This window comes from Pan paniscus, chromosome 7 (assembly GCF_029289425.2).
Source record: "Pan paniscus chromosome 7, NHGRI_mPanPan1-v2.0_pri, whole genome shotgun sequence".
In the NCBI taxonomy this organism is placed as follows: domain Eukaryota; kingdom Metazoa; phylum Chordata; class Mammalia; order Primates; family Hominidae; genus Pan; species Pan paniscus.
The window spans coordinates 25,476,495-25,500,782 of NC_073256.2; the positions used below are offsets into that span (position 1 = coordinate 25,476,495).

Sequence of the window (24,288 nt, forward strand, 5' to 3'; positions counted from 1 at the left end):
ACATGAGTGAGCAGTGCTCTGCTAAAGTATACAGGTGTTTCTGCTGTAGGATAGTATATGCAGTTCTGGTAAAGTCTCATTTTGTGGGACAGATCACTCAAAACCTATGCAATTTTGTAACCAGAGCACTAACAAAAACCAATCATTGGAGTCTCCATTAATAATTTGGCAGCCCAGGCAAGCAGCTCAGGGAAGGTGAGGTTGCGTCAAAGTATATGAAAATTGTACAGAAGCCCTAGTATCCTGGGGACATACACTTATTTTTAATTTTCTTATAATATAGTTGACAGTATTATAAGAAAATACAAAGGATTATATCCTGTTCCCAGTATAGCAGCTGAGTTGAGGGCTTTTCTTATTTCCTGCTGAAGTTTATAATTTCCACTGCTATTATTCTGACTCTCCTTGCCTAAGAAAAACCACGTAGGAACCAACACAATTTCCATATTGCACAATCAGTATTGTCCTTAACTACAATAAATTGGTTAGTGTTATAGAAACATGTTGTAGCAGAACAGATTGTATTTTAACCATTTGATACCAGCTGCTTTTGTCTCTTTCATTTTTTTGTTTTTGGTTTTATTTCAAAGCATGCTGTCAACTTACCATGCTAAGTCTGGCAGTAAAAGTAAGCTTAGCATAATACTCAGCAAGATAGAAGCCTGCCCAGAACCATGAAAACAATCAAGATGAGCCTAATAGGAATTAGTTTGTGAACAAAAGTTAATATATCCGACTTCTTTGTTTGGTTTTTAAAGCTTAATTTTGAATTAGTATTTTGTAGGAAGCAAAGTTAATTTTCTCAGCCTGATGTTACGTTTGAATATGAGAAAGTTGGCATATATAAATAAATGATTTAAAATACTCATTTGTAAGAATAGCATAGCGTTTATTTCATCAATTTTTTGTCCTTTTTTAATTTATAGTTCTTGGGATATGAGTAAGTTCTTGAACATTCAGTGTCAACTCAGCAGGCTCAAATACCCTCCTTTTGCTAAAAAGTGGATCAATATTCGGAAGTCATATGGAAATTTTTACAAGGTAAAATTTCTATATTTAATAATTACGTGGTTCTTAATGATAAATTTGTTAAATTTTGCATGTACGTTAGATTGTAATTTTCCAGGTGTTTTTCATGGAAAAAAGCCATATAATTAGTTCTTACTCTTCAGATTCCAAATTCCTTATGTTCAAATTAGATAAGCCTTTTTCTCCTTCAACCTGTTAACTTTATTTAAGTAGGTTAACTATATATACCTGACAAGTTTGAAACTGTAGGGGCAGTCAGTATGTGGATTGTTCATGGAGCAAATGCTCCCCGCTAGATTTTAATTTTACTTCACATTTATCAAAGTTAATATGCGTGTGCCGTGTAAGTGTTTAAAATATTATTGCAAGACTTAAAATGAATGGCAGTCTTCTGCCATAGCCTTCACCAGAACTGGTTCCTGTTCTGAGGCAAACACTTTCAACTTATGTAAAGCTCTGTTTTTGTTTTTGTTTTTTTCAAATATTTACCTTTGTATTTCTAAGTTTCATGCTTATACTACTTCTTGACTTTTCAGTTTGCGATCTATTGAATTCCTGCCCTGAAAGATCAAGATTGAGCTCAATTAAGTTACCACTCCTGCTTGTCCTTCCCTTCCTGCATCTTCCTACTATAGCTCTATTACCTTTCAGTCAGAGCACTCGGTGTTCATACTCCTGTGACTATGGAGAGTGTTCACAACTTTCCCCTGGATGTAATAATTTACTTCCGCGGTTGTTTACTTATCCCCTTACTCTCCATTCAAACTGTAAGTCACTTCTCATGACTGAGAACACTCAGGTAGTCTGTCAGGTTTTCTTTTTTCATCTGTTTTTCCCTTGCAGACTATCTTCCTGGAGCCTTTAATCCTGTTCTAATCTGAACTGTTAGTTCTTCAGGCTTCTTTTAAAATCATCTTAGGGGATTTCCTTTAATTCTCATGCGTTAGATACTATGTCATTTTTCTCCCTTTACAGTTTCATTTTGGAGAAGCATGTTCTAAAGTAGTTTCATGAGAAAAGGTGCTTTTCCTTACAGACTCTTGTGTTTTAACAGTCTTTTAAAACTGAGAAGTATGCATGCAGAAAAGTAGAGTTTTGCCGATTGCTATAAAGCAAATACCCTTGTAACTTCCACCCACTTAACTCCCTTCCTTCCTCCTGGAGTTAACCCTAATTCTTCCTTTCATGGTAATCATTTTCTTATTATTCCTTATAGCTTTAGTATTTAAATGTATATCCTTATATAGTTTTGTCTGGCTTTGAGCACGATATAATTAGTATTATACTGGCTATATTGTTTTTGTTTTTGTTTTTTTTCAATATTATGCTTGAGATCCATCCACGTCTTGTATGTCACTGCAGTTCATTCACTTTATTGCTATTAATTCCATTGTGTGGCTATACCAGATTTGTTTATCTGTTCTTCTTTGGCTGGCCATTTGGATTGTTTTTATTTGGGGCTTCCATGAAGAGTACTTTTATAAGCATTGTTGTGCGTGTCCCCTGGTGTCTTTGTGCACTCATTTTTCTAGGATATAAACCTAGGAGTGCAGTTGCTGGGTCATGGGATATGTACATCATTGACATTACTAGATAATGCAAAAATAGTTTTCCAATGGAATTGTACCAGTTTGCACTCTTATCAGTGCTATGTGAGTTTATAGTTACTGTAAGTTTTTGCTAGCATCTGATATTATCAGACATTTTAAATGTTTTGTAAATCTGACGGGTGTGTGATACCATCTCATTGAGGTATCAGCTATCTCGATTGCTTTTTTGCGAACCCCTTATTTAAATTTCTGTTTTAAAAAAAATTGGGTAGTCTGTTTTTTCATTACCTGTGTATTTTACTGGTTTATAGATTTTTACTTTGGGTGCTAGTCCTTTGATTATATTTGATAATTTTTTTGTGTGAATTTATTTTGTTTTTTGGTTTGTCTTTGAGATGAAGTCTCATTCTGTTGCCCAGGTTGGAGTGCGGTAGTGCGATCTTGGCTCACTGCAACCCTGTCTCTTGGGTTCAAGCAGTTCTCCTGTCTCAGCATCCCGAGTAGCTGGGACTACGGGCGCCCACCACCACACCTGGCTAATTTTTGTATTTTCAGTAGAGACGGGGTTTCGCCATGTTGGTGAGGCTGGTCTCGAACTCCTGGACTCAAATGATCTGCCCGCCTCGGCCTCCCAAAGTGCTGGGATTATAGGCGTGAGCCAGTGCACCTGGCCTTTTGTGGATCTTTTTTTGTGTTTTTGAACTCATTTTGTGAATTTTTTAAAAAATTGTGTTATGGAAAATTTCAAACATAACAGAAATAGGTATGAGTCCTCATGACCCAGGTTCAACAATTAGAAACTCATGGCCAGTCATGTTTCATGTGTATCCCCACCCACTTTCCTCTTCCTTATTATTTTGAGGCAGAAGTCAGACATTATGTTATCTGATCTGTAAAAATTTCATTACGTAGCTCCAAAAGCTAAGGGTCATTTTCTTAGAAACACAGCTACCATACCATTGTGACATCTTAAAAAATTAGCAGTAATTCCTTCATCAAATAGTCATAAATATTTTCTTTTACCTTTTGTGTGTTGAGTCAGATCAGGATAAGGTTCACAGATTTGTAGTTGGTTAATATGTCTCTTAAGTTTTTTAGTCTTTGATGTGTTTGGTATGTTAATACATCTTTTTAGTTTTTTTTAATCTCTTCTTTTTCTTCCCTAGCAGTTTATTTTACTTTATTCTTTTAAGAAACTGAGTCATTTGTCCTGTTGTGTTTCCCCTTATCTGGATTTTGTAATCATATCCTGGAATGTGGTTTCAGAGGTGTCTCTGTCTTTTGTATTTCATGTCAGTTTATACTCCAGTTGAGAAGCTCGATCCCCTTTAGGTTCTTTTTTTGCTACAACTCCCAGATGGAATAATTTTTATTATTAAAAATTAATAAACCTTAAAATAATTTTCAGTCAGTTATGCATAAATCTACAGCTCACAGTATATTAGTGTAATCGGAAAGTTGTAGATATTATAAGGCAATAAAATGCTCCCTCGTTTTTTGAGTAAACAGTGGTTTCTCTTTGTGCACCTGTTTATTTTGGCCAGTTTGTTAGCCTGCTCTTTATGTGTGTGGTTTTCCCCTCTTCGTAATAGATAACTATAATGCAATTAGTTGTATAAGTAGAAGAAACTTCTGTTTTCCTTCTTTTTTTGTACCTTATCTAAGACCTAAATAAAACTCTCTGTCACAAGTTTCTGCTGTATATAATGCTAATAAGGTATATTATATGGTATGTCTAAAAACATTTTTTTTTAAGTAAAAATGACTTTTTTTTTTTTTTTTTTTTTTTTTTGAGGCGTAGTCTCACTCTGTCTCCCAAGCTGGAGTGCAGTGGCATGATCTCGCCTCACTGCAGCCTCCGCCTCCTGGGTTCAAGCAGTTTTCCTGCCTCAGCCTCCCGAGTAGCTGGGATTACAGGCATGTGCCACCACGTCTGGCTGATTTTTTTGTATTTTTTAGTAGAGGCGGGGTTTCACTGTATTAGCCAGGCTGGTCTTGAAGTCCCAACCTTGTGATCCGCACGCCTTGGCCGTCCAAAGTGCTGGAATTATAGGCATGAGCCATTGCGCCTGGCCAAAAATGACCTTGTATCCAGTCTTTCGTGGGGGCAAAGAGTGGAAATGGGTCATTAAACTTGGAGCTTAATTTAAAAGGCAAATAACTGTAATACATTTCTGTGAAATAATTCGCTTAGGATGGGACTTGGTTTTTCTAAAAGTTGGCTGAAACAATATAAATAAAAATACAGTTTAAGACAGATTTTTGTATAAGATTTTGGGGGAAATCCCAAACTTTCTTTGTGCGTGGCATATCAAGCGCACATGTGGGGTTAGCATTTACAAAATTATACAGCTGTTTCTTTTTGCTTTTCTCTTCTTTTTTCTCTTTTCTTTTCTTTCAAGACGGAATCTCACTCTGTCATCCAGCCTGGAGTGCAGTGGTGGGGTCTCAGTTCACTGCAACCTGCGCCTCCTGGGTTCAATCAATTCTCCTGCCTCAGCGTCTCAAGTAGCTGAGATTACAGGTGCCTCCCACCATGCCTGGACTAATTTTTTTGTATTTTTAGTAGAGACTGGGTTTCACTATGTTGGCCAGGCTGTTTTTGAACTCCTGACCTCAAATGATCTGCCCCCCTCAGCCTCCTAAAGTGCTAGGATTACAGGCATGAGCCACCAGGCCCAGCCTCTTTATATCTTTATAGGCCTGTGTATATGCATTACAATGCTGTTGTTGAAGTAAAAGGAAAGGATGAAATACAGCTCTTGACTGTAAAATGTGTTTTCTTTTTTTTTTTCTCCCTTTACAAATACTCAATTCTAGGTTGAATTTAAGATAAGCTCACATGGATTCTTTTTCTCAGGAAATTAGACAATTTCTGCCTTTGCTCTTCATGCATGTTAAAAAAAAAAAGCTTGCTTACACATGTAGAAAGATGAAAGTGCAGTGAAATGTTACTGCTTTCAAATGAATGACAGGATACTTTGCAGAAATCCACAACTTTTCTGGGGGTAGAGCATTAAGTCTATCTCTGGTGTACAGTCAGATTGTACCTATAAAGCTCTTTTCTTAAAGTCAGATTCTCAGGCTGAGCAGAGATTCAGAGAAAGGATCACTTACCTAATGATATTCTGGTGTTGAAAGGGAGGGAAAATATTTAATTATCTCCTACAGTTTTTCCATGTTGCACTCAGACTTGAGACTTTCCAATAGCTTTCCTCACTTGATATCAAGCCCAAGCAAAAGGTGGACATATTAAGGTTTTCTGTTGTAACATGATTATTTCCAAAGACATACTCCGTTACCTTTGAAATGCAAGAATCTTGTCACTTGAAGTCAAACATTTTCTCCAGCTTCTTATAGGGACTTGTTCAGCTGATTCATGTGATGAAAAATGTCTGTAAGGAGGCTGCGTTTTGCAGCGCTTCTTCCGACTGCTCAGCAAAATCTGGCCTTTTTGTTTTCCTATTGTTCACCTTTCAACTCAGCCACTTGATTGAGAACTTTTCCTTGCTAAGCTAGAGGAAGCAAGAGGTTGGTTTGTTCTTTGTCTAGATTTCACATCATTTTTAAAAACACGATGAAGTGACTGGGCCTTTGTTTAATAAAGTTAATAACTCTTTTTTGGGCACTATCTAGGACTTTTCATTTTAATCTTTGTGTGTGTGTGTGTGTGTGTGTGTGTGTGTGTGTGTGTGTGTGTGTGTGTGTGTGTGGTTAAAGTGTACATAATACAGGTTGAGTATCCCTAATTGGAGATGATTGGGACCAGAAGAAATGTTTGAGATTTGGGGTTTTTTTCAGATTTTGGAATATTTGCATATACATAATGAGATACCTTAGAGATAGGACCCAAGTCTAAATATGAAATTCATTTTTGTTTCATATATACCTCATACACATAGCCTGAAGTTAAGTTTCATACAGTTTTGTGGATGAAACAGTGTATGTACATTGAGCCATTAGAAAGCAGAACTGTCACTGTCTCAGCCACTGATATGGACAGTCTGGTTGTTTGGCATCATCTTTCCTGATGCTACCAATAAGCAATAGCTTTCTTAGTTACACATAAATTAAGCATGTGTCATGTATCTGTGTTTCGACTGCAAACCATCACATGAGGTGTGTAATCTTCCACTTGTGACGTTATGTTGGCCCTCAAAAAGTTTTGGATTTTAGAGCATTTCAGATTTTGGGTTTTTGGGATTAGGAATGCCCACCCTGTATAACACTTGTTGTTCACTTAAAAATGCTCTCAATCATTTTTAAGTGCACAACAGTTCAGTGGCATTAAGTACATTCACATTATTGCACAACCATCACCACATCATTCTCCAGAGCTCTCATATTCCAAAAGTGAAACTCTGTGCCTCTTGGATTTCCCCTTCCTGCCATACCCTGGCAATCATCATTCTTCTTTCTGTCTCTATCAGTTTGACTTATCTATATACCTCTTATAAGTGGTGGCGTACAGTATTTGATCTTTTGTGACTGGCATATTTCACTGAGCATAATGTCTTTAAAGTTCATCCATGTTGTATCATGTGTCAGAATTCTACCTTTCTGAGGCAGAATAAGAATTCATTGTATGTATTTACGGGCTGAGTATACCTAATCCAAAAATTCAATATCTGAAATGCTCCAAAAATCTGAAACTTTTTGGGCACTGACATTGTACTCAAAAGAAATTCTCATTGGAGCATTTCAGGTTTTGGAATTTTGGATTTTCGGATGAGTGATGCAAAAGTGGTGTAATGTAAATGTTTAATATTTCAAAATCCAAAAAATTTCCAATCCAAAGCACTTCTGTCCCAAGCATTTCAGATAAGGAATATTTAACCTGTACCACGTTAAAAAAAAAAAATCCATTGATTGTTTGATGGACATTTAAGTTACTTCCATGTTTTGGCAATCATGAATAGTGCTGTTATGAACATGGATGTACAGATACCATTCTTCTTCCTGTATAACCAGAATAGGAGTTGCTGGAGCATGTGCTAATTCTATGTTTAATTTTTTTGAGGAATCTCCACATTGTTTCCCACAGTGGCTGTACCATTTTACATTCCTGCCAGCAATGCACAAAGTACTACATTCTCCACATCTCTGTCAATGCTTGTTATTTTCTGGTGTGTGTGTGTGTGTGTGTGTGTGTGTGTGTGTGTGTGTGTGTGTTTATGGCCATTCTCATGGGTGTGAAGTGGTATCTCATTGTGGTTTTGATTTGTATTTCCCTAATGATTAGTGATGTTGAGCATCTTTTCATGTGATTATTAGCCATTGGCATATCATGTTTGGAGAAATGTCTATTCAGATTCTTTCCTCATTTACTAAATGAGGTATCATGATGTTTTGAGTTATAGGAGTTCTTTATTCTGGATATTAATTCATTATCAGATATATACTTGCAAATGTATCTTCTGTTCCGTGGGTTGCCATTTCACTCTACTGATAATGTCTTTAGTAATAAGGTTTTTAATGTTGATGAAGTCCACTTTATTTTTTCTTTTGTTGCCTGTGTTTTGGTGACATCCAAGAAATCATTGTCCAATCCATTGTCATAAAGCCTTTTCCATATGTTTTATTCTAAGAATTTTATAATTGAATGTCTTACATTTAGGTCTTTGATCAATTTTAAGTTAATTTTGTTATATGGTGTAAGGTAACGGTCCAACTTCATTCTTTTGCACGTGGATATTCAGTTTTCCCAACACCGTTTGTTGAAAAGGCTGCTGTTTTCCCCATTGATTCAATGTATTTGTGAAGGTTTATTTCTAGACTCTCTTCTGTTTTATTAGTTTGTATGTCTATACTAATACCACTCTCTTTCAATTACTGCACTCCTTCCTTCTGTTAATGCTTGTGTTAACATTGTTTTTAAATGTTGAGCCATCCTTGCATTTCAGGATAAAATCCTACTTGGTCATGGCACATAATTCTTTTAATATGCTGCTGATTTAAATGTGCTTATATTTTGTCAAGGATTATTGCAACATGATAATTGTAGGGGTTATTGATCTGTAATTTTCTTTCCTCATGAGGTCTTTGTCAGGCTTTTGTATCAAAGTGATGCTGACCTTAATGGAATGAGTTGGGAAGTATTTCTTCTTCAATTTTTTTGTAGTAGTTTGAGGAGACTTGGTTCTAATTCTTTAAATATTTGCTTGAATTCAGCAGCAAAGCTATCTGGTTCAGCGCTTTTCTTTGTTAGAGGTTTTCAGTTACTGATTCAGTCTCCTTCCTAGGTATAGGTCTATTCCGATTTTCTGTTTCTTTGTAATTCAATTATTGGTAAGTTGTGTATTTCCAGGAATTTGTCTCTTCTACCTAAGTTATCCAGTGTGTTGGGCAAACTATTTTTAGAAGTGCGTTTTCCAAGTGATAATTAGTGGAAGGTACAGGATATATTGCAGTATTACAGCTTAAGATAATTATAGATGTTTTACATCATTTGCTTTGTGATTATCCCAGTAACCCTATGAGTAAATATTAGAGCTGTTAGTCCCATTTTACGGATGAAGAAGCTGAGGTCCAAGATGCATAGGCAAAATAGTTGTACAAACTACAGAATGTAAAACTTAACAAATCTTGATAGAAATATGAAGAAAAATAACAATTTTTTTTTTCTTTTTTTGAGATGGAACCTCACTCTGAGGCCCAGGCTGGAGTGCAGTGGAGTGATCTTGGCTCACTGTAACCTCTGCCTACTGGGTTCAAGGGATTCTTCTGCCTCAGCCTCCCGAGTAGCTGGGATTACAGGCGCACACCACCATAGCCAGATAATTTTTATATTTTTAGTAGAGATGGGGTTTCACCATGTTGGCCAGGCTGGTCTTGAACTCCTGACCTCAGGTGATCCACCTGCCTTGGCCTCCCAAAGTGCTGGGATTACAGGCGTGAGCTACCACACCCAGCCAATAATTCTTAAAAGTGGAGGCACATATTGGAATTTGGGGAGTGTGAGAGTTTTTTTTTTTTTTTTTTTTAATTTATCAAGGAACAGGTTTTTAAATAACCTGAAAAATATCACACCACATCATCTTTCATTCTTAATCTTCATTATCTTTAGTCATCCAAAAAGGCTAGTCTTTTTATCTAAGAAATCAGTCAAGTAAAGTAATACACTATAGAAAAATACCATGTAAAATAACTAACTTGGTTTAAAAAGGTAGATCTTCAACTTACATGTCCTGAACAATACATTCCCTTTAATAAATTATTTTTAAATTAAAAAACTGCAGAGTTTTTAGATGTCTGAGGATCCTGTCTGTATTTTCAGCTGAAACTCTTAAGATCATATTTTAAAGCTCTGAAAATTTCAGGGTTTTTTTGATGGAGTCTCGCTCTGTTGTTCAGGCTGGAGTGCATTGGCATGATCTCAGCTCGCTGCAGCCTCCACCTCCTAGGTTCAGGCAGTTCTCCTGCGTCAGCCTCCCGGGTAGCTGGAATTACAGATGTGCACCACCACGCCTGGCTAATTTTTTTGTATTTTAAGAAGAGATGGGGTGTCACCATGTTGGCCAGGCTGGTCTCATACTCCTGACCTCAAGTGATCTGCCCACCTTGGCCTCCCAAAGTGCTGAGATTACAGGCGTGAGCCACCTTGCCTGGCCTGAATTTTTTATTTGCCTTATTTGAGTGGGGGTATTGCCCTTTGCCTAGCTTTATTTAGCTATTAGTGCTAATTTTCAGTTTCTTATTTTTCATCTTAACTGTGGCTTATATTACAGTTTAGAACACCAAAGAATTATTTACTAAGCTGTTTATTTTTCAGGTTCCTAGAAGCCAAACCAAACTGACAATAATGCTTGAAAAATTAGGAATGGATTATGATGGGCGGCCTCACTGTGGTCTTGATGACTCTAAGAATATCGCCCGAATAGCAGTTCGAATGCTTCAGGATGGGTGTGAACTCCGAATCAACGAGAAAATGCATGCAGGACAGCTAATGAGTGTGTCCTCTTCCTTACCAATAGAGGGCACTCCACCACCACAAATGCCACATTTTAGAAAGTAACAACAGTTTTGTGTGTGGATCATTCCAATTGAAGTTGCTATGAAGAGGTAGCAGATGAATCTCATTGAATTAGTCCTATAGTGCAAACTAAGCACCTTAAAACATTTAAAATCTTATTACAGGTGATAGAGATAGATACATGTATGTGAACAGATTTTGTAGGAAGGCATACTGAATTCTTTGTCACCAGCACTTTTGATATGAGCAGTATTCGTTACATAGTAACAGTTCCTGCTTAGAACTGAATTTTATAATTTAAGGTGTTCAAGATATATTCTTTTTGGTTTTAAAATGCAAAATCTTATTGGCTGTTCTCTTGAATGTCCTATCTTACTGGTGTTTAAATATGTAATGTGTTTCTTTATTAACATCACTAGATGAAACCATATCTTAAAATGCAGAAATGATTGGAAGGTAGATCTTATCTAGCCTTTGGATTTCAAGAATATCATAGTCCTTTTGATTTTCAAAGTTTATATGTGAAGTTCACCATGTATGTGGTGAATTTCGTAAGGTACTTGGTATACATATCTGCCTGTGTTTCTTTTCAACTCATAATTGGAAGAATTATGATGGATTATAGGGTTTGGTTAAAAATCCAGTTAAGGAATTAATGAAAACTTAGAAGAAAGTACTAAAAGGAATATCATAAGGGCTGTAGCTCAAACTTCATAATACATAAATCACTGGGGTCTTTTTGGATTTGGTTGTTTGATTCGCCTTCCTTTTTTGACATATGTATGCCTTAATTCTTAAATCTGAGGGACCATGCTTTGAAATAGACTGAAAATTAAGGGTCACCACCTAATTTTACTTTGTATTCAGTATCGTAAGTGAGGTTAATAAAGTCAGTACTTCCTACCATATATTACGTTTTTGTTATTAAAAAACTTCATTGGCCACTAGTGAAGTTAGTCAATAAAAGACTTGTTTTTCTGATTTTACATAGTAAATGGCTGCTAAGTATTGAGTAATTCTTAACTAATTCTAAGAACTAAAATGTGCATTTCGACTTGATAAGGTAAAACTCTTATCTAGAGGCTAAACCCATGTATTTTCAGAATTGAATTTTTCTCCTTGTAGCTTTCAGGGAACAATTTCATTGACATTGCTTACTTCCTGCCTTTTACCTTTTAATAAAAATTGTGATGCTACTTTATTCTAAAGATTTATGTTTTATAACCAAATGAATTTCCTCAAAGGTTTCCAAACCTATATCATATAGGGTGAAAAGCAGGAAAGTAGACATTTTTCTTGGCGTGGGAATTGTCTACATAGGGCGGTAGATTTCTTAAGCCAATGAATTTCTGCTTTTCAGCAGTAGTCATATAATCAGTATCATAAAGAATAATGTGTAAATAAAAGAAGGCATATGAGTGTGTGGTGTTCCTAGATGAACTGTTACAGATTATAGTAAAATAAGGAAATCTAAGTGCTTTAAGTTTATACAGTTAACTCTTAGGATAAGAGGGATGTATGCTGAGATGTTTGTGCATCCCAGATAGCACTGTACGATAACCTGTAAAGTATTACTGAATACTGAATAGCTGAAACTGCAATTGGAAAATCTGATGATGACGAGGAAATATTACGTTTCCAGTTTTTTTAGCTCTATCTGCTAATTTCTTTGCCTATTTTCACTTTCGCCAAGTACCAACAAGCTCATGTTGTATTTCTTTTTAAGAACTTCAACATTATAAGCTCTCGGTACCCTATTTTGTTGTTGTTGTTGTTTGAGACAGAGTTTTTGCTCGTCTGCCAGGATGGAGTGCAGTGGTGCGATCTTGGCTCACTGCAACCTCCGCCTCCTGGGCTCAGGTGATCCTCTTGCCTCAGCCTCCTGAGTAGCTCGGATTACAGGCGCGTGCCACCACACCCGCCTAATTTTTGTATTTTTGGTAGAGGCGGGGTTTCACCATGTTGGTCAGGCTGGTCTCGAACTCCTGACCTCAAGTGATTTGCCCACCTTGACCTCCTACAGACGTGAGCCACTGCGCTCAGCCATAGATTTTGCCATCTTAACCCATTTTAATTCCTCTGTTGAGTCTCTGTCCTCCCCTCCAATTTGATTTGGGATTTTGCTGATGAGATGATACTAAACATTGAGAGTACTGCTTTTTACTCTGACTTTTATTGTGTTGTCTTTGAAAGACAAATGGTACAACTTTTTACGAGGAAACACGTAAGAGATGGATGTCCATGAAAACAATATTAGTATATTCTATTATTGTTTCTTATTAATAGTTACTTAGTATTTACAAACAATTTATTATTAGCTGTGTTAATTTTTATTCTATGCTTCATATGCTCTGACATTGACATAGTGGATTTCTGCTGATTTTTTTCAAATCCGCAATCTTTATAACCAACTGAAGTATATAATAGAGCATTACATTTTATCTTTATTTGTGTTCTGTTGGATCAAGTATTTAACATTTGCTCTGAAAAAAATGTTTTTGTGATGTGTCTTTGTTGCCTTGAGATAGATCTGTTTATCCTGCCTCCTAGGGAGAAGTTTCTGCCTGGATTGAAACAAAAAAACACAGGCGTCACAAGCATGTTACCTATTAAGAGAGAGAGGGTATCTCTGAAGACTAATTAAAATGGTAATTTTTAAAAAGATGTGACCAGTTGACTTTTAGTATATCATCCCAAGTATTATCCCCAAAATGATAATGCAAAACAGAATAATTTGGAGACCAGGAGAAAAACTGGTATGATTACTGGGGAGGGGAAGAAGCACAGGTGGTCAAGATAATAATGCATGTTTGGCCTCAGCTGTAGGTAGAGTTGCCAAAGAAACTACCTGCCTCACAGATGAGCACGCACGGGTGCATTGTCAAAGTCTGAGAAGGATGTATTGTACTTTGAAGGAAGACTTTCCATGTCTAAGCTACCATGGAGAAGTATACGCTCCTTGAGACCAGAGACTGTGACTTCTGCATCTTTGATTCCAGCGACATATGATAAAATGTTTTGCACATAGTTGAATCCAGCGTTGATACATGAAGGACAGCATTACATCTTTTTTCTATTATACTTAGAAATTTCCTCTTTCTTCTGCACCACCAACCTGTATATCAAGCCTCCTTGCCCCACAAAGCTTCCAAAGCCCGTAAATTTGTTAATCTAGAGCAGGGGTCAGCAAACTACCACCCATGGGCCAAATCTGGCCTGCTGCCTATTTTTGTATGGCCTACAAACTATGGTTTTTATATTCCCTTTTGTTAATGGCTCAAAATAATATTTTGTATAATATGAAAATTACGAAATTTTAGTTTCTCTAAATAAAGTTTTGGAAAGAACTACCATTCTCATTTGTTTTCATGTCATCTCTGACCACTTTTGTGCTACAATGGCAGAGTTGAATAGCTGCATCAGTGGTACCATCTGGCCAGCAAGGCCAAAAATACTACTGTCTGGCCCTTTATGGAGAAAGTTTGCCTACCCTTACCTCCCTTATGTAATGCAATATATAAGTTCCATCAACAAACAAGAAATGCGACTGTGATGAGAGCGTAGAGCTGAATGTTAAGGTACAATAATGATACTTGCATCAGACATTTATTGAGCACTGTTAAGTACTTTACTCCATTGTTTAATAAGAATCCGGTGATGGAGAGAGGCATTCTCTGCAGTTTACAGGTGGGAAAGTTGAGGTCCAGAGCGGTTAAGTTGCCAAAGTTTAAGTAGTGGGAGCTGTAGATTCTGGCAGTATGGCTTGAGACTTGCTCTTTATCTCTGTGCTATGCTGCCTCCCGTTGTAGACTTTGGCTTAACCTGATATTCCAGGAACAGGTAGGTTGTCCTAGGTAGAATAAACATCTTCCTGCTACGGTTTAAACTAGACATTTTCAATGCGATTGTACTAAATGTTGCAAATCAGGAGGTAATTTGATGTTCATTCTTTGAATGAAACAATATAAAATACTGTTAACTTCTAATGTGACCAGCTCTAAGGTTTTTTCGGAGATGGGGATAAGTGGAGAAGGAGAACGATTTTTGCTTTAAAATTTCCTCCATGTTCTTGAGATTAGAAATGTTAGTGTCTTGAGTTTATAATGACACAGAGGCTAAAGGGCTTAAGTTTGACTGATGAAGAGGTGGAAGTACTTGTTTTTCTGGATTCCTTACCAAGACTTGGGTAAGGGGCGGATGCCGGAGGCTTTAAACCAGATCTGCTTTTCTACTTGCAAGTGAATGTTCTCAAGGTAAATTTCATTAGATTTGTTTTAGGATGAATACTGCTCAATCATTGTGGAGCCACAAGGCATGCTTCATTTTATTGCACTTCTCTTTATGTGCTTCGCAGATACTATTTTGTTTTGTTTTGTTTTTTAACATACTGAAGGTTTGTGTGAATCCTGTGTGGAGAAAGTCTATTTATGTCATTTTCCCAACAGCATACTTTCACTTCATGTCTCATATTTTGGTAATTCTCCCTATATTTCAAACTTTTTGATTATTATCATCTCTCTTAGGGTGACTTGTAATCAGTGACCTTTGATGTTACTATCATGGTTGTTTTGGGGGCACCACAGACCACACCCATATAAGACAACGAACTTAATTGATAAATGTCTGTGTTTTCCCCATCGCTCCCTCTCCAGACCTACCTATTCCCTGAGACACAATATTGAAATTAGGCCAATTAATAAGCCTACAGTGGCCTCTAAGTGTTCAGGTGAAAGGAAGAGTCACATGTCTTCCACTTTAAATCAAAAACTAGAAATGATTAGTCTTAAAGAGGAAGGCATGTCAAAAGCTAAGACGGGCTGAAAGCTATGCCTTTTGATCCAAATTAGCCAAGTTGTAAATCCAAAGGAAAAGTTGTTGAAGGAAATTAAAAGTGCTGCTCCAGTGAGCACACAAGTGATAAGAAAGCAAAACAGCCTTATTACTGATATGGAGAAAGTTTTAGTGGTGTGGATAAAAAATCAAACTGCAACGTTTCCTTAAGCCAAAGCCTAATCTAGAGCAAGACTGTCTCATATTCTGTGAGGGTTGAGGGAGGTAAGGAAGCTGCAGAAGAAAAATTTGAAGCCAGCAGAGATTGGTTCATGAAATTTAAAGAAAGAAGCTGTCTCCATAAAACAGTGTAAGGTAAAGCAGCAAGTGCTGATGTAGAAGTTATAGCAAGTTATCCGGAAGATCTAGCTAAGATAACTAATGAAGGTGGCCACACCATACAACAGGTTTTCAATGTAGATGAAATAGCCTATTCGAAGAAGATAACATCTAGGACTGGAGAGAAGTCAGTGCTTGGCTTCAAAGCTTCAAAGGACAGGCTGATTCTTGTTAAGGGCTAATGTAGCTGGTTTAAGTTGAAGTCAGTGTTCATTAACCATTCTGAAAATCCTAGGGCCCTTATGCTAAATCTACCCTGCCTGTGCTCTATAAAGGGAACGGCAAAGCCTGAATGACAGCACATCTGTTTACTACATCATTTACTGAATATTTGAAGCCTGCTGTTGAGACTTAGTGCTCAGAAAAAAAAAAAAAATCTGTTCAAAATATGACTGCTCATTGACAATGCATCTGGTCATCCAGGAGTTCTGATGGAGTTGTATAAGGAGATTAATGTTGGTTTTAATGCCTACAAACACAATATCCATTCCACAACCCATGGATCAAGTAGTAGTTCTGGCTTTCAAGTCTTACTATTTAATAAATACATTTCATAAGGCTGTAGTTAGCATAGGTTGTGATTCGTCTAATGGATCTAGGCAAAGTCAGTTGGAAACCTTCTGGAAAGGATTCACCATTCTATTCTGAATGCCATTACAAGCATTTGTGATTCGTGAGAGGAGGTAAAGATACCAACCTTAACAGGAATTTGCAAGAAGTTGATTTCAGTCCTCATGGATGACTTTTAGGGGCCCAAGACTTCAGTGGAAGAAGTCACTGCTGATGTGGTGGAAATACCAAGAGAACTAGAAGTGAAGATGTGACTGAATTGCTGCAGCCTCATGATAAAACTTGAGGAATTACTTCTTACAGATAAGCAAAGAAAGTGATTTCTTGAGATGGAATCTGTTCCTGGTGAAGATGCTGTGAACATTCTTGAAATGACAGCAAAGGATTTAGAATATTACATAAGCTTAATTGATAAACCAGTGGCGTGGTTTGAGAGGATTGACTCTAATTTTGAAAGAAGTTCTGTGGATAGAATGCTATCAAACAGCATGATAAAGAGAAATCTTTTGTGAAAGCACAAATATCAGTTGATGGAGCAAACTTCATTGTTGTCTCATTTTGAGAAACTGCCACAGCTACTCCAATCTTCATCACCTACCACCCTGATCACTCAGTAGCCCTCAACGTTGAGGCAAGATCCTCCACCAGCAAAAAGATTATGGCTTGCTGAACACTCATGATTGTTACCTTTTTCTAGAAATTTAATCTTTAAGGTATGTATGTATTTTTTAGACATAATGCTTTTGCACACTTCATAGACTATTGTTTAAATTTAACTTTTATATGCATTGGGGAGCCAAAACATTTGTGTGAGTTGCTTCATTGTGATACTCCCTTTATTGCAGTGGTCTGGAACTGAACCTGCAGTATCTCTGAGGTATGCCTGTATATAGTATGATCAAGAACAAGTTTAGAATACAAGTCATTTTTTTTTTCTATTGAGTAAAAGAACAAAAGAGGAGCAAGGTTGTGATTTTCTGTTTGCTAATGTAGTGTGGCACACCATCACTGGTGATGGCAGATTGATGGAGGGCAGCGATTGAGCCTTCCCCTTGAAGTGTCCATTCTTGCTTGCCGACTCTGCACCTTTGAACATAGACCTGTTTTCCCTTTGGATTTATTTTTGTCAGTGGGACCATGATTATCAGTCACATAGGATTGAAACCATGAAACTCATAGTCCCTCCCTCCCCCTTTTAGCACAATGTCCTTTATTGTCCAGTCACTTTATCCTCACCCCAGCCTCTGTTATCATCATTGCTACACAGACTATTGCTAAAATTTAACTGACTTCTGTCTTGCTGTCTCTTCCTGTATACCACTGTCATAAAAAACCTTCCTAAAATGTTGCTTTGCACACTGATCTCAGAAACCTTCACATTTCTGATGGGATAAAACTCAGCTCTCTGTTGGCATATAAGACCTTTCACAGTCTGATTTCTGTCTGCCAACTTTTACAGTAACCATCTGCTCTGGGGTAATAGTTACTCCCCTCACCATCACACTCGCGTTGAGTCGCATGTGCACCATCCTACTTCTGTCCCCAGGAAGTTAGCCCATCAGTCTTATTCTCTTGATTCTGTTTTGTTAAAGACCTGCTCTGATTTCAGCCTTCTTCCCAGACAACCCGGACCTTTGGCAACAACTCCCTCTATTTGTTCATTGCACTTTTGTTACATTCATTGGGCCCTTCATTTGTGCTGCAGAGATTCATATGTACTGTATTGTTGGGTTTTTTTTTTCTGTTTCCCCAACAGGAGTGTAAATTATTCAGGCACAGGTTCTTACTTGTATCTCAAGAACCTAAGACACAATGGGTGCTTAGTTAAAAATAATTAGTGATGGTAAAATATATCCTCTGAGGTTAGTACCTGTTCCTGAAATTGCAAAAGGTAGCGTAAGTCCTGACTGCTGTGATGAATGAGTTGCTGTTTTGGCAGAGTTACAGATATGAGCTATCCCCTTTTCTTTTACTGTGCACCATAAATAAATTTTTAGAGGCTCTGTCTCGAGTAGAAATGTTTAATCCCTGTCTATGCTTGACTTTCCCCCTAGGTGCCAGGAAAAGCAAACAAATGTTAAGCTGTCCTTCCTGGTAGTTCAGTCTGTACATTGCTGATTTAAAAAAAAAAAAAAAAATCTGCTCCAAGTATCTCTGGCCTTGAAAAAGGTCATTGGTTGCCTTTCCTCTGTTGAGCACTGATTTTTCAAACTTTTTTGCACAAGTACTCCCTAATACTTGAAAAAAATTGTTTGAAAAGGAAACTGTACCTATTTGCACGTTTAAAGCTATTCCTAAGTTCATAGTATAAATATTGACATTTAAAACAAAACAGGCTTCATTATATAATCAGTGGAGTCTCCATACCATATAAATTTAGTACCATTATCTGCATAGGAAATACATAAAGGCTTTTAAAATTCCTCTTTCTCCTGGAACTTCTATTTTTGGTGCAGTTCTCCCACAAGGTTTTATTCTAATGTAATACAGTAGTCCCCTCTTATCCGTGGTTTCGCTTTCCATGGTTTCAGTTGCCCAAGGTGCAGTAACAAGATATTTTGAGAGAGGGAGAGACCACATTCACATCCAGTTTTCATCTTATAGCTTGTCATCAGGTTTTACTCTGTATTTTTATGCCTGAAAGTCATTGATCATACTATCATACATCTTTGCAACAAGTGTATATACATTTAAAATTATATATGGCTGAGTGCAGTGGCACATGCCTGTAATCCTAACACTTTGGGAGGCTGAGGTGGGTGGATTGCTTGAGCTCAGTTCTGGACCAGCTTGGGCAACATGGTGAAACCCTGTTTCTACAAAAAATTCAAAAACTTAGCTGGGCGTGGTGGCACAATCCTGTAGTCCCATCTACTTGGGGGGCTGAGTTGGGAGGATTGCTTGAGCCCAGCAGGTGGAGGCTACATTGCACGGAGATCTATTTATTGTGACCGTAAGGATGTGTGAAGTTTCTTCTATATTTACTCAGTCATTTGCATAATGGATCAAGATATAAATATATTAAAATTTTTGTAAATACTTTAATGAGATAATGTTTTTACAATTAGTTTATATATCTGGATTAATATGACATTGCTAGAATGAAAGGGGGTCCAGCATCAATTCTATAGCTTTACCTGAAAGGCTTTTACTCAGTTCTTTAATTTCCGTGACAAAAATCACATTGTGATCTGTGATGATAAATCATTCTTCAGCTGACAGCATGATTAGTTTCTTGTTTATTTTTGTTGAAAACAGGATTTTTGAAAGGTGCCTAACTTTTAGAAGTGTTTACTTAGAATTTACTCATTCTTATATTTGGGGATGTAAACCCAAAGGGCTTTAGCAAGACTATCAAATAATTATTCATTATACCTGTTACTCTTTAACCTAGAAAACCTTTATTTATTTCAGTATATTCATAAAGGGTTGGGAAAATCCAACCTGTTAATTTCAAAACACCTTTTAGGATATAATACTCTTGGCACAGTTAGTGCTTTAAATATATTTTTATTATATGTTTCATCAAAACCTTGGAGCTACAGATTTAGTCATTCAATTCATGATACATGTTCATCATATAATGAAATCAAGCAAAATAGCCATGTCATGAATCAAATCAGACTGACTTTGTCAGAAAAAGGTCTGGCTTGAAAATTCAGGTTGTGTTACTGAATTTTGAACATACAAAAATCATTAAAAACCATCACAGAACACCTTTTGTAAATGATTAGTGAAAACAGTCAAGATTTAAAATTTCCCTTATTTAACTTATAACAAGTCACAGTCATCTGTGGCAAAAACAAGTTATTTAGGAAGCAAGTTAGGTTGATGCAAGGCAAGATATTCTTTCAATATAGGGATGAACTAAGGTATTTGGCTTTTGGCAGAATTAAGAATCAAATAAAATTCTTTAGTGTTAATAATATTAACTTTTACTAGGATTACGCTTTTCCTATAGAATGTTATCCTGCTAAAAACTAACTGGCAGATATCTAGAACCTAATTTATTTTCTGTTAAGAGGTAGTAAATATTTCCCATTTCATAAGATGAGGTAGATTCATATTTGACTGTATTTGGAGTAAATATTTCACAAAATGATTGTGGTCAGTTTTTTTTCATTTTTTGTGAGCAGTTTTGTCTATAGGTTTTATTCAGTGCCTCATGAAAATTCTGATAGTCCTGAAAATTATTCCAAGTACAATTAAAATATTCAGCATCACTAAACTCTTTTTGTTTTGACTGTCCAAGGGTATTTTTCCTTCCAGTCAATGATTGTTCTGTGGATGAGTTTTTAAATAGTTGAAAAAGTAACTTAGAAGAACAGCTGTTTGTAGCAGTCAGTATTTCTCACCGATGCTTGCTGCTTTTTGCTGTTGGGGCCTCCACCAAGAGTGATTTATTTCTTGGCAGGAGTCTTGGAGAGGGAAGTGGCCAGTTTGTTCAATAAAAATCATTACTTTCACTTTACCACATATTCACATTTTGAATATCCTAACAAGCCTCCAAACATCCCCATTTCTAAATCCCCTTTTACAGAAGTTTAGAACGGGGAAAGTCACAAAGCCCTAAGGCCTTAAGCTGACTTGAGACTTTCCGGGTGGTAGGAGGCTTCTGCTTTGTTCTCTGTGTTCGCTAACGCCTTGGGGCAGCAGTGCCAAGTGAGCTGGGAAGGTGAGTGGTGTCTTTGTTTTGTAGAACGGAAGAAATAGTGTGGATGCCACGGTTTTGCTTTTGTTAGAGGGCTGTATGAAAGCTCAGAATTACCTTAAATTCCAAATTAATTAGGTCATCCTGTAAAATTACCCTTGCTGACGCACCCCTTAGAAGGTTTCAAGGTGGCCCTAGGGTTAGACATATCCCACATGAAGACCTCTGGTCCAGTGTTGAAAATTTCTGTTATTTTTGTATGTTAATAAAATGTTTTCATCAGTAATATAGTGTGTGTGGTGGTGTGTGTGTTAGTTCACATTTGATAAGGTTCTTGTTTAGGACTTCCTTAGCGCTGAGAAAACGAACTTAGACTTTTGTAAGGAGAGTGGAGCACAAACCTGCCCCAGCCTCATTGTCAAGAAGCCTCTCCATCAGCCCGCCAGCACCAAGCCTTTTGAGTTCCTTTAGATAAAGTCAGTAACACCTGGGTTAGCATTATTCCCACCTCGGTCTAGTGCTTACTCAGTCCTGGGCCGTGCTGAAATTGCATGCATACAAGGTATAGCGTAATGAGACAGTTTTCAGTGCAGACAGCTGAGCCCCCAGGCACTTGTTCCGCTGAGTGTTTCAGCGATTACGCTGCACTTCTGCTCGCCTGCCTAAAACGCATGAGGAGTACAGTGGGGGAACAATGAGCATGACTTTTGTTCATTCTATGTGTCTGCTGAAGAAAATGTGGGAATTCCAAGCAACAACGTATTAGGGATGATTCTGGAAATTCAGGAGAAACAGGTAAAATATAAAGAAACCTTAAGTCGTAAAATTTATGTTAAATCCTACATTCCTTACTACAGGCAACTTCCTTGTATTCTCCCAAGAGAGAATACAAGGAAGGTAGGAGAGTAGGAGGGGGAGCTTTTAAAAACCAGGTGTGTTGAGGCATACACGCTCTTCTCATCGGCACATGGAACATTCTCCAGGGTTGACCATAGGTTAGGACACAAAACAAGTCTCAAGAACTTTTAAAAAATCGAAATTGTATCAAACATCTTATCTGACTACAACGGAATTAAACTAGGCATCAGTAACAAGGAACATTCAAAACTAAACAAACACGTGCAAATTAAACAACATGGTCCTGAATGATCAATGGGTGAAAGAAGAAATTAAGAATGAGATTTAAAACTTCCTTGAAACAAATGAAATAGAAACAGTGTACCAAAACCTATGAGACATAGCAAAAACAGTATTGAGAGGCAAGTTTATAGCAATACGTGGCAGCATTTAAAAGCTAGAGAGATTTTTTTCTTTTTAGACAGAGTTTCGCTGTTGTCGCCTAGGCTGAAGTGCAGTGGCGTGATCTCGGCTCACTTCAACCTTTGCCTCCCGGGTTCAGGCGATTCTCTTGCCTCAGCCTCTCGAGTAGCTGGGAATACAGGCATGCACCAGCACGCCCAGCTGATTTTGTATTTTTAATAGAGACGTGGTTTCACCATGTTGGCCAGGCTAATCTTGGAACTCCTGACCTTGGGTGATCCTCCCACCTTGGCCTCCCAAAGTGCTGGGATTATAGGCATGAGCCACCGCACCCAGCCAAGAGATTTTTAAATGAACAACCTAACAGAGTACCTCAAGGAACTGGAAAAGCAAGAACAAACCAAACCCACCTGGGGGAAAGAAATTAGATGTAGTAGAATAAGATAAGCATTAGGAATTCCTCAAGGCCAAGAGAAATGTTTGCACAGAAAAGAGAAGGAACTTGGGGGCTGCATTGCCAGAATGCCTCACCCAGCGTATGTTTTGTACGCTGTGTCCTTGGTCCTCACTTTGCGATAATTTCTCCCTGTGGCACACAAGATTTCAACTATCCCTTCTCCGCAAAAGGTTCCTAAAATCTATTGCCCTGATCTCTCTTGTGAGTTCCAATTTCTAGAGTATTTCATAGGTGTCACCAGCGTTTTAAATTTTATACATTAAGAAACAGATGCTTATTTCCTCAACTGCTACCCCCTCTCCCGCCTCCAACACACACACAGCCTACTCTTGTGTCACTCAAGTCAGGGAACACCCTCCCATTATACTCAAATCTGCCAGTTCCCTGTTCTTTGAGGAGGTAGCGTCATTTGTCACACCGCAGGCCTTCTGGGGCTTTGTGGCCCTGGAGGAAGCCTGGATGCGATGGGTCCTTGTGTCCAGAATGAAAGTTAGCCAACAAAACTGGAGGGAAGTGTTACGCTTTGAGGAGGTAACACAGGTTGAGCATCCCTAGTCCGAGAATCAGAAACGATCCAAAATCTGAAGCTTTTTGAGTGTTGTCATGATTTCGGATTAGTGATGTTCAACGAATAAATATCAATATAATACGGATGTTCCAAGATCTGAGAAAATTCAAAATCTGAAACATTTCTGGTCCCTAGCATTTCAGAGAAGGGATGCTCAACCTACACCTGCACCTGCTTCAGTCAGTTACCCTGCATGTTCCCTCGCGCAGTGCCGTGTGTCCCGCGGCACATGCTCTGCAGTCTGCAAGGCTCTGGAGAAGAAAGGTGTGGCTGCACTTCCTGGCAGTAGACACTTCATTTCTGCTGTTGGAATAGATTGTGTTTGATTCTCCTCTTATGTCTAAGGGCATCTCTTTAGGTTTCTGGCCTTGGAACCATGCTTGACTGTGGAAGGGGTACATAATTCGGATTTATTTTTAAGGTGTTATTCTACTTCTTCGTGTATAATTGATGCAAACCATTTCTGACATCCTTCAAAACACTTGTGTCTTCTTGAAACTCCCACCTTTAAGACAAGCAATGAGTGTGTTTTTGTGTGGCTCAGATATGTAGGTGAAACCTGTGTATGCAGCACCCTCCCCCAACCACCCAGTTTCAAGCCCAGCTTTTGTGACACTTTTGTGACTCAATTATGAATAATCAGAGCTGTGCCTGGACCCCATCATTCTGTCTTACTTTTTACATTCTTCACCCAAGCATATAGGGGCCAGGCCTAAATCAAAGAGCTCAGAGGAATTGGTGGTTCTTTGGAGTTCAGGAACATCTCTTATGGAAGATGGAGACAATTGTGGAGAAATCTTTGCATCATCCATGATAGGCAGATGAGATGCAAATAGGCCTAGACTCACTTTGGTAGAAGCTTTTAAAAAGATAGTTCTAGAAAATTCTTATGTATTTGGTATTCCATGAGAGGTTGGGCAATTTTGGAAGCTTTTTTAAAGTTCAGTCCAGTGACACACTATCCATAATTGTGTTGTTTATTGGAGATACTATTTTTGTTTTATTTTCGTTGGAGACAGAGTCTCACTATCTTGCTCAGGCAGAACTTGAACTCCTGTGCTC

The 24,288-nt window shown here is 37.7% G+C and overlaps 1 protein-coding gene across 2 annotated transcripts in view; it reads left to right on the forward strand.

The window, feature by feature from the left end:
• Window positions 1-13,898, forward strand: part of ERI1 (exoribonuclease 1) — a 142,237-nt gene extending 128,339 nt beyond the window's left edge. The window contains exons 13-15 of one of the 2 annotated variants that reach the window (XM_008970012.4): window positions 927-1,041; window positions 10,351-10,640; window positions 13,102-13,898. In XM_008970012.4, the coding sequence (XP_008968260.2) occupies window positions 927-1,041; window positions 10,351-10,593 (358 nt within the window). In that variant the 3' untranslated portion in view covers window positions 10,594-10,640; window positions 13,102-13,898. Of the gene's footprint in view, window positions 1-926; window positions 1,042-10,350 lie in introns of both variants that reach the window. The other variant, XM_055116243.2, reaches the window with a different exon arrangement.
• The last annotated feature ends 10,390 nt before the right edge of the window (window positions 13,899-24,288 follow it).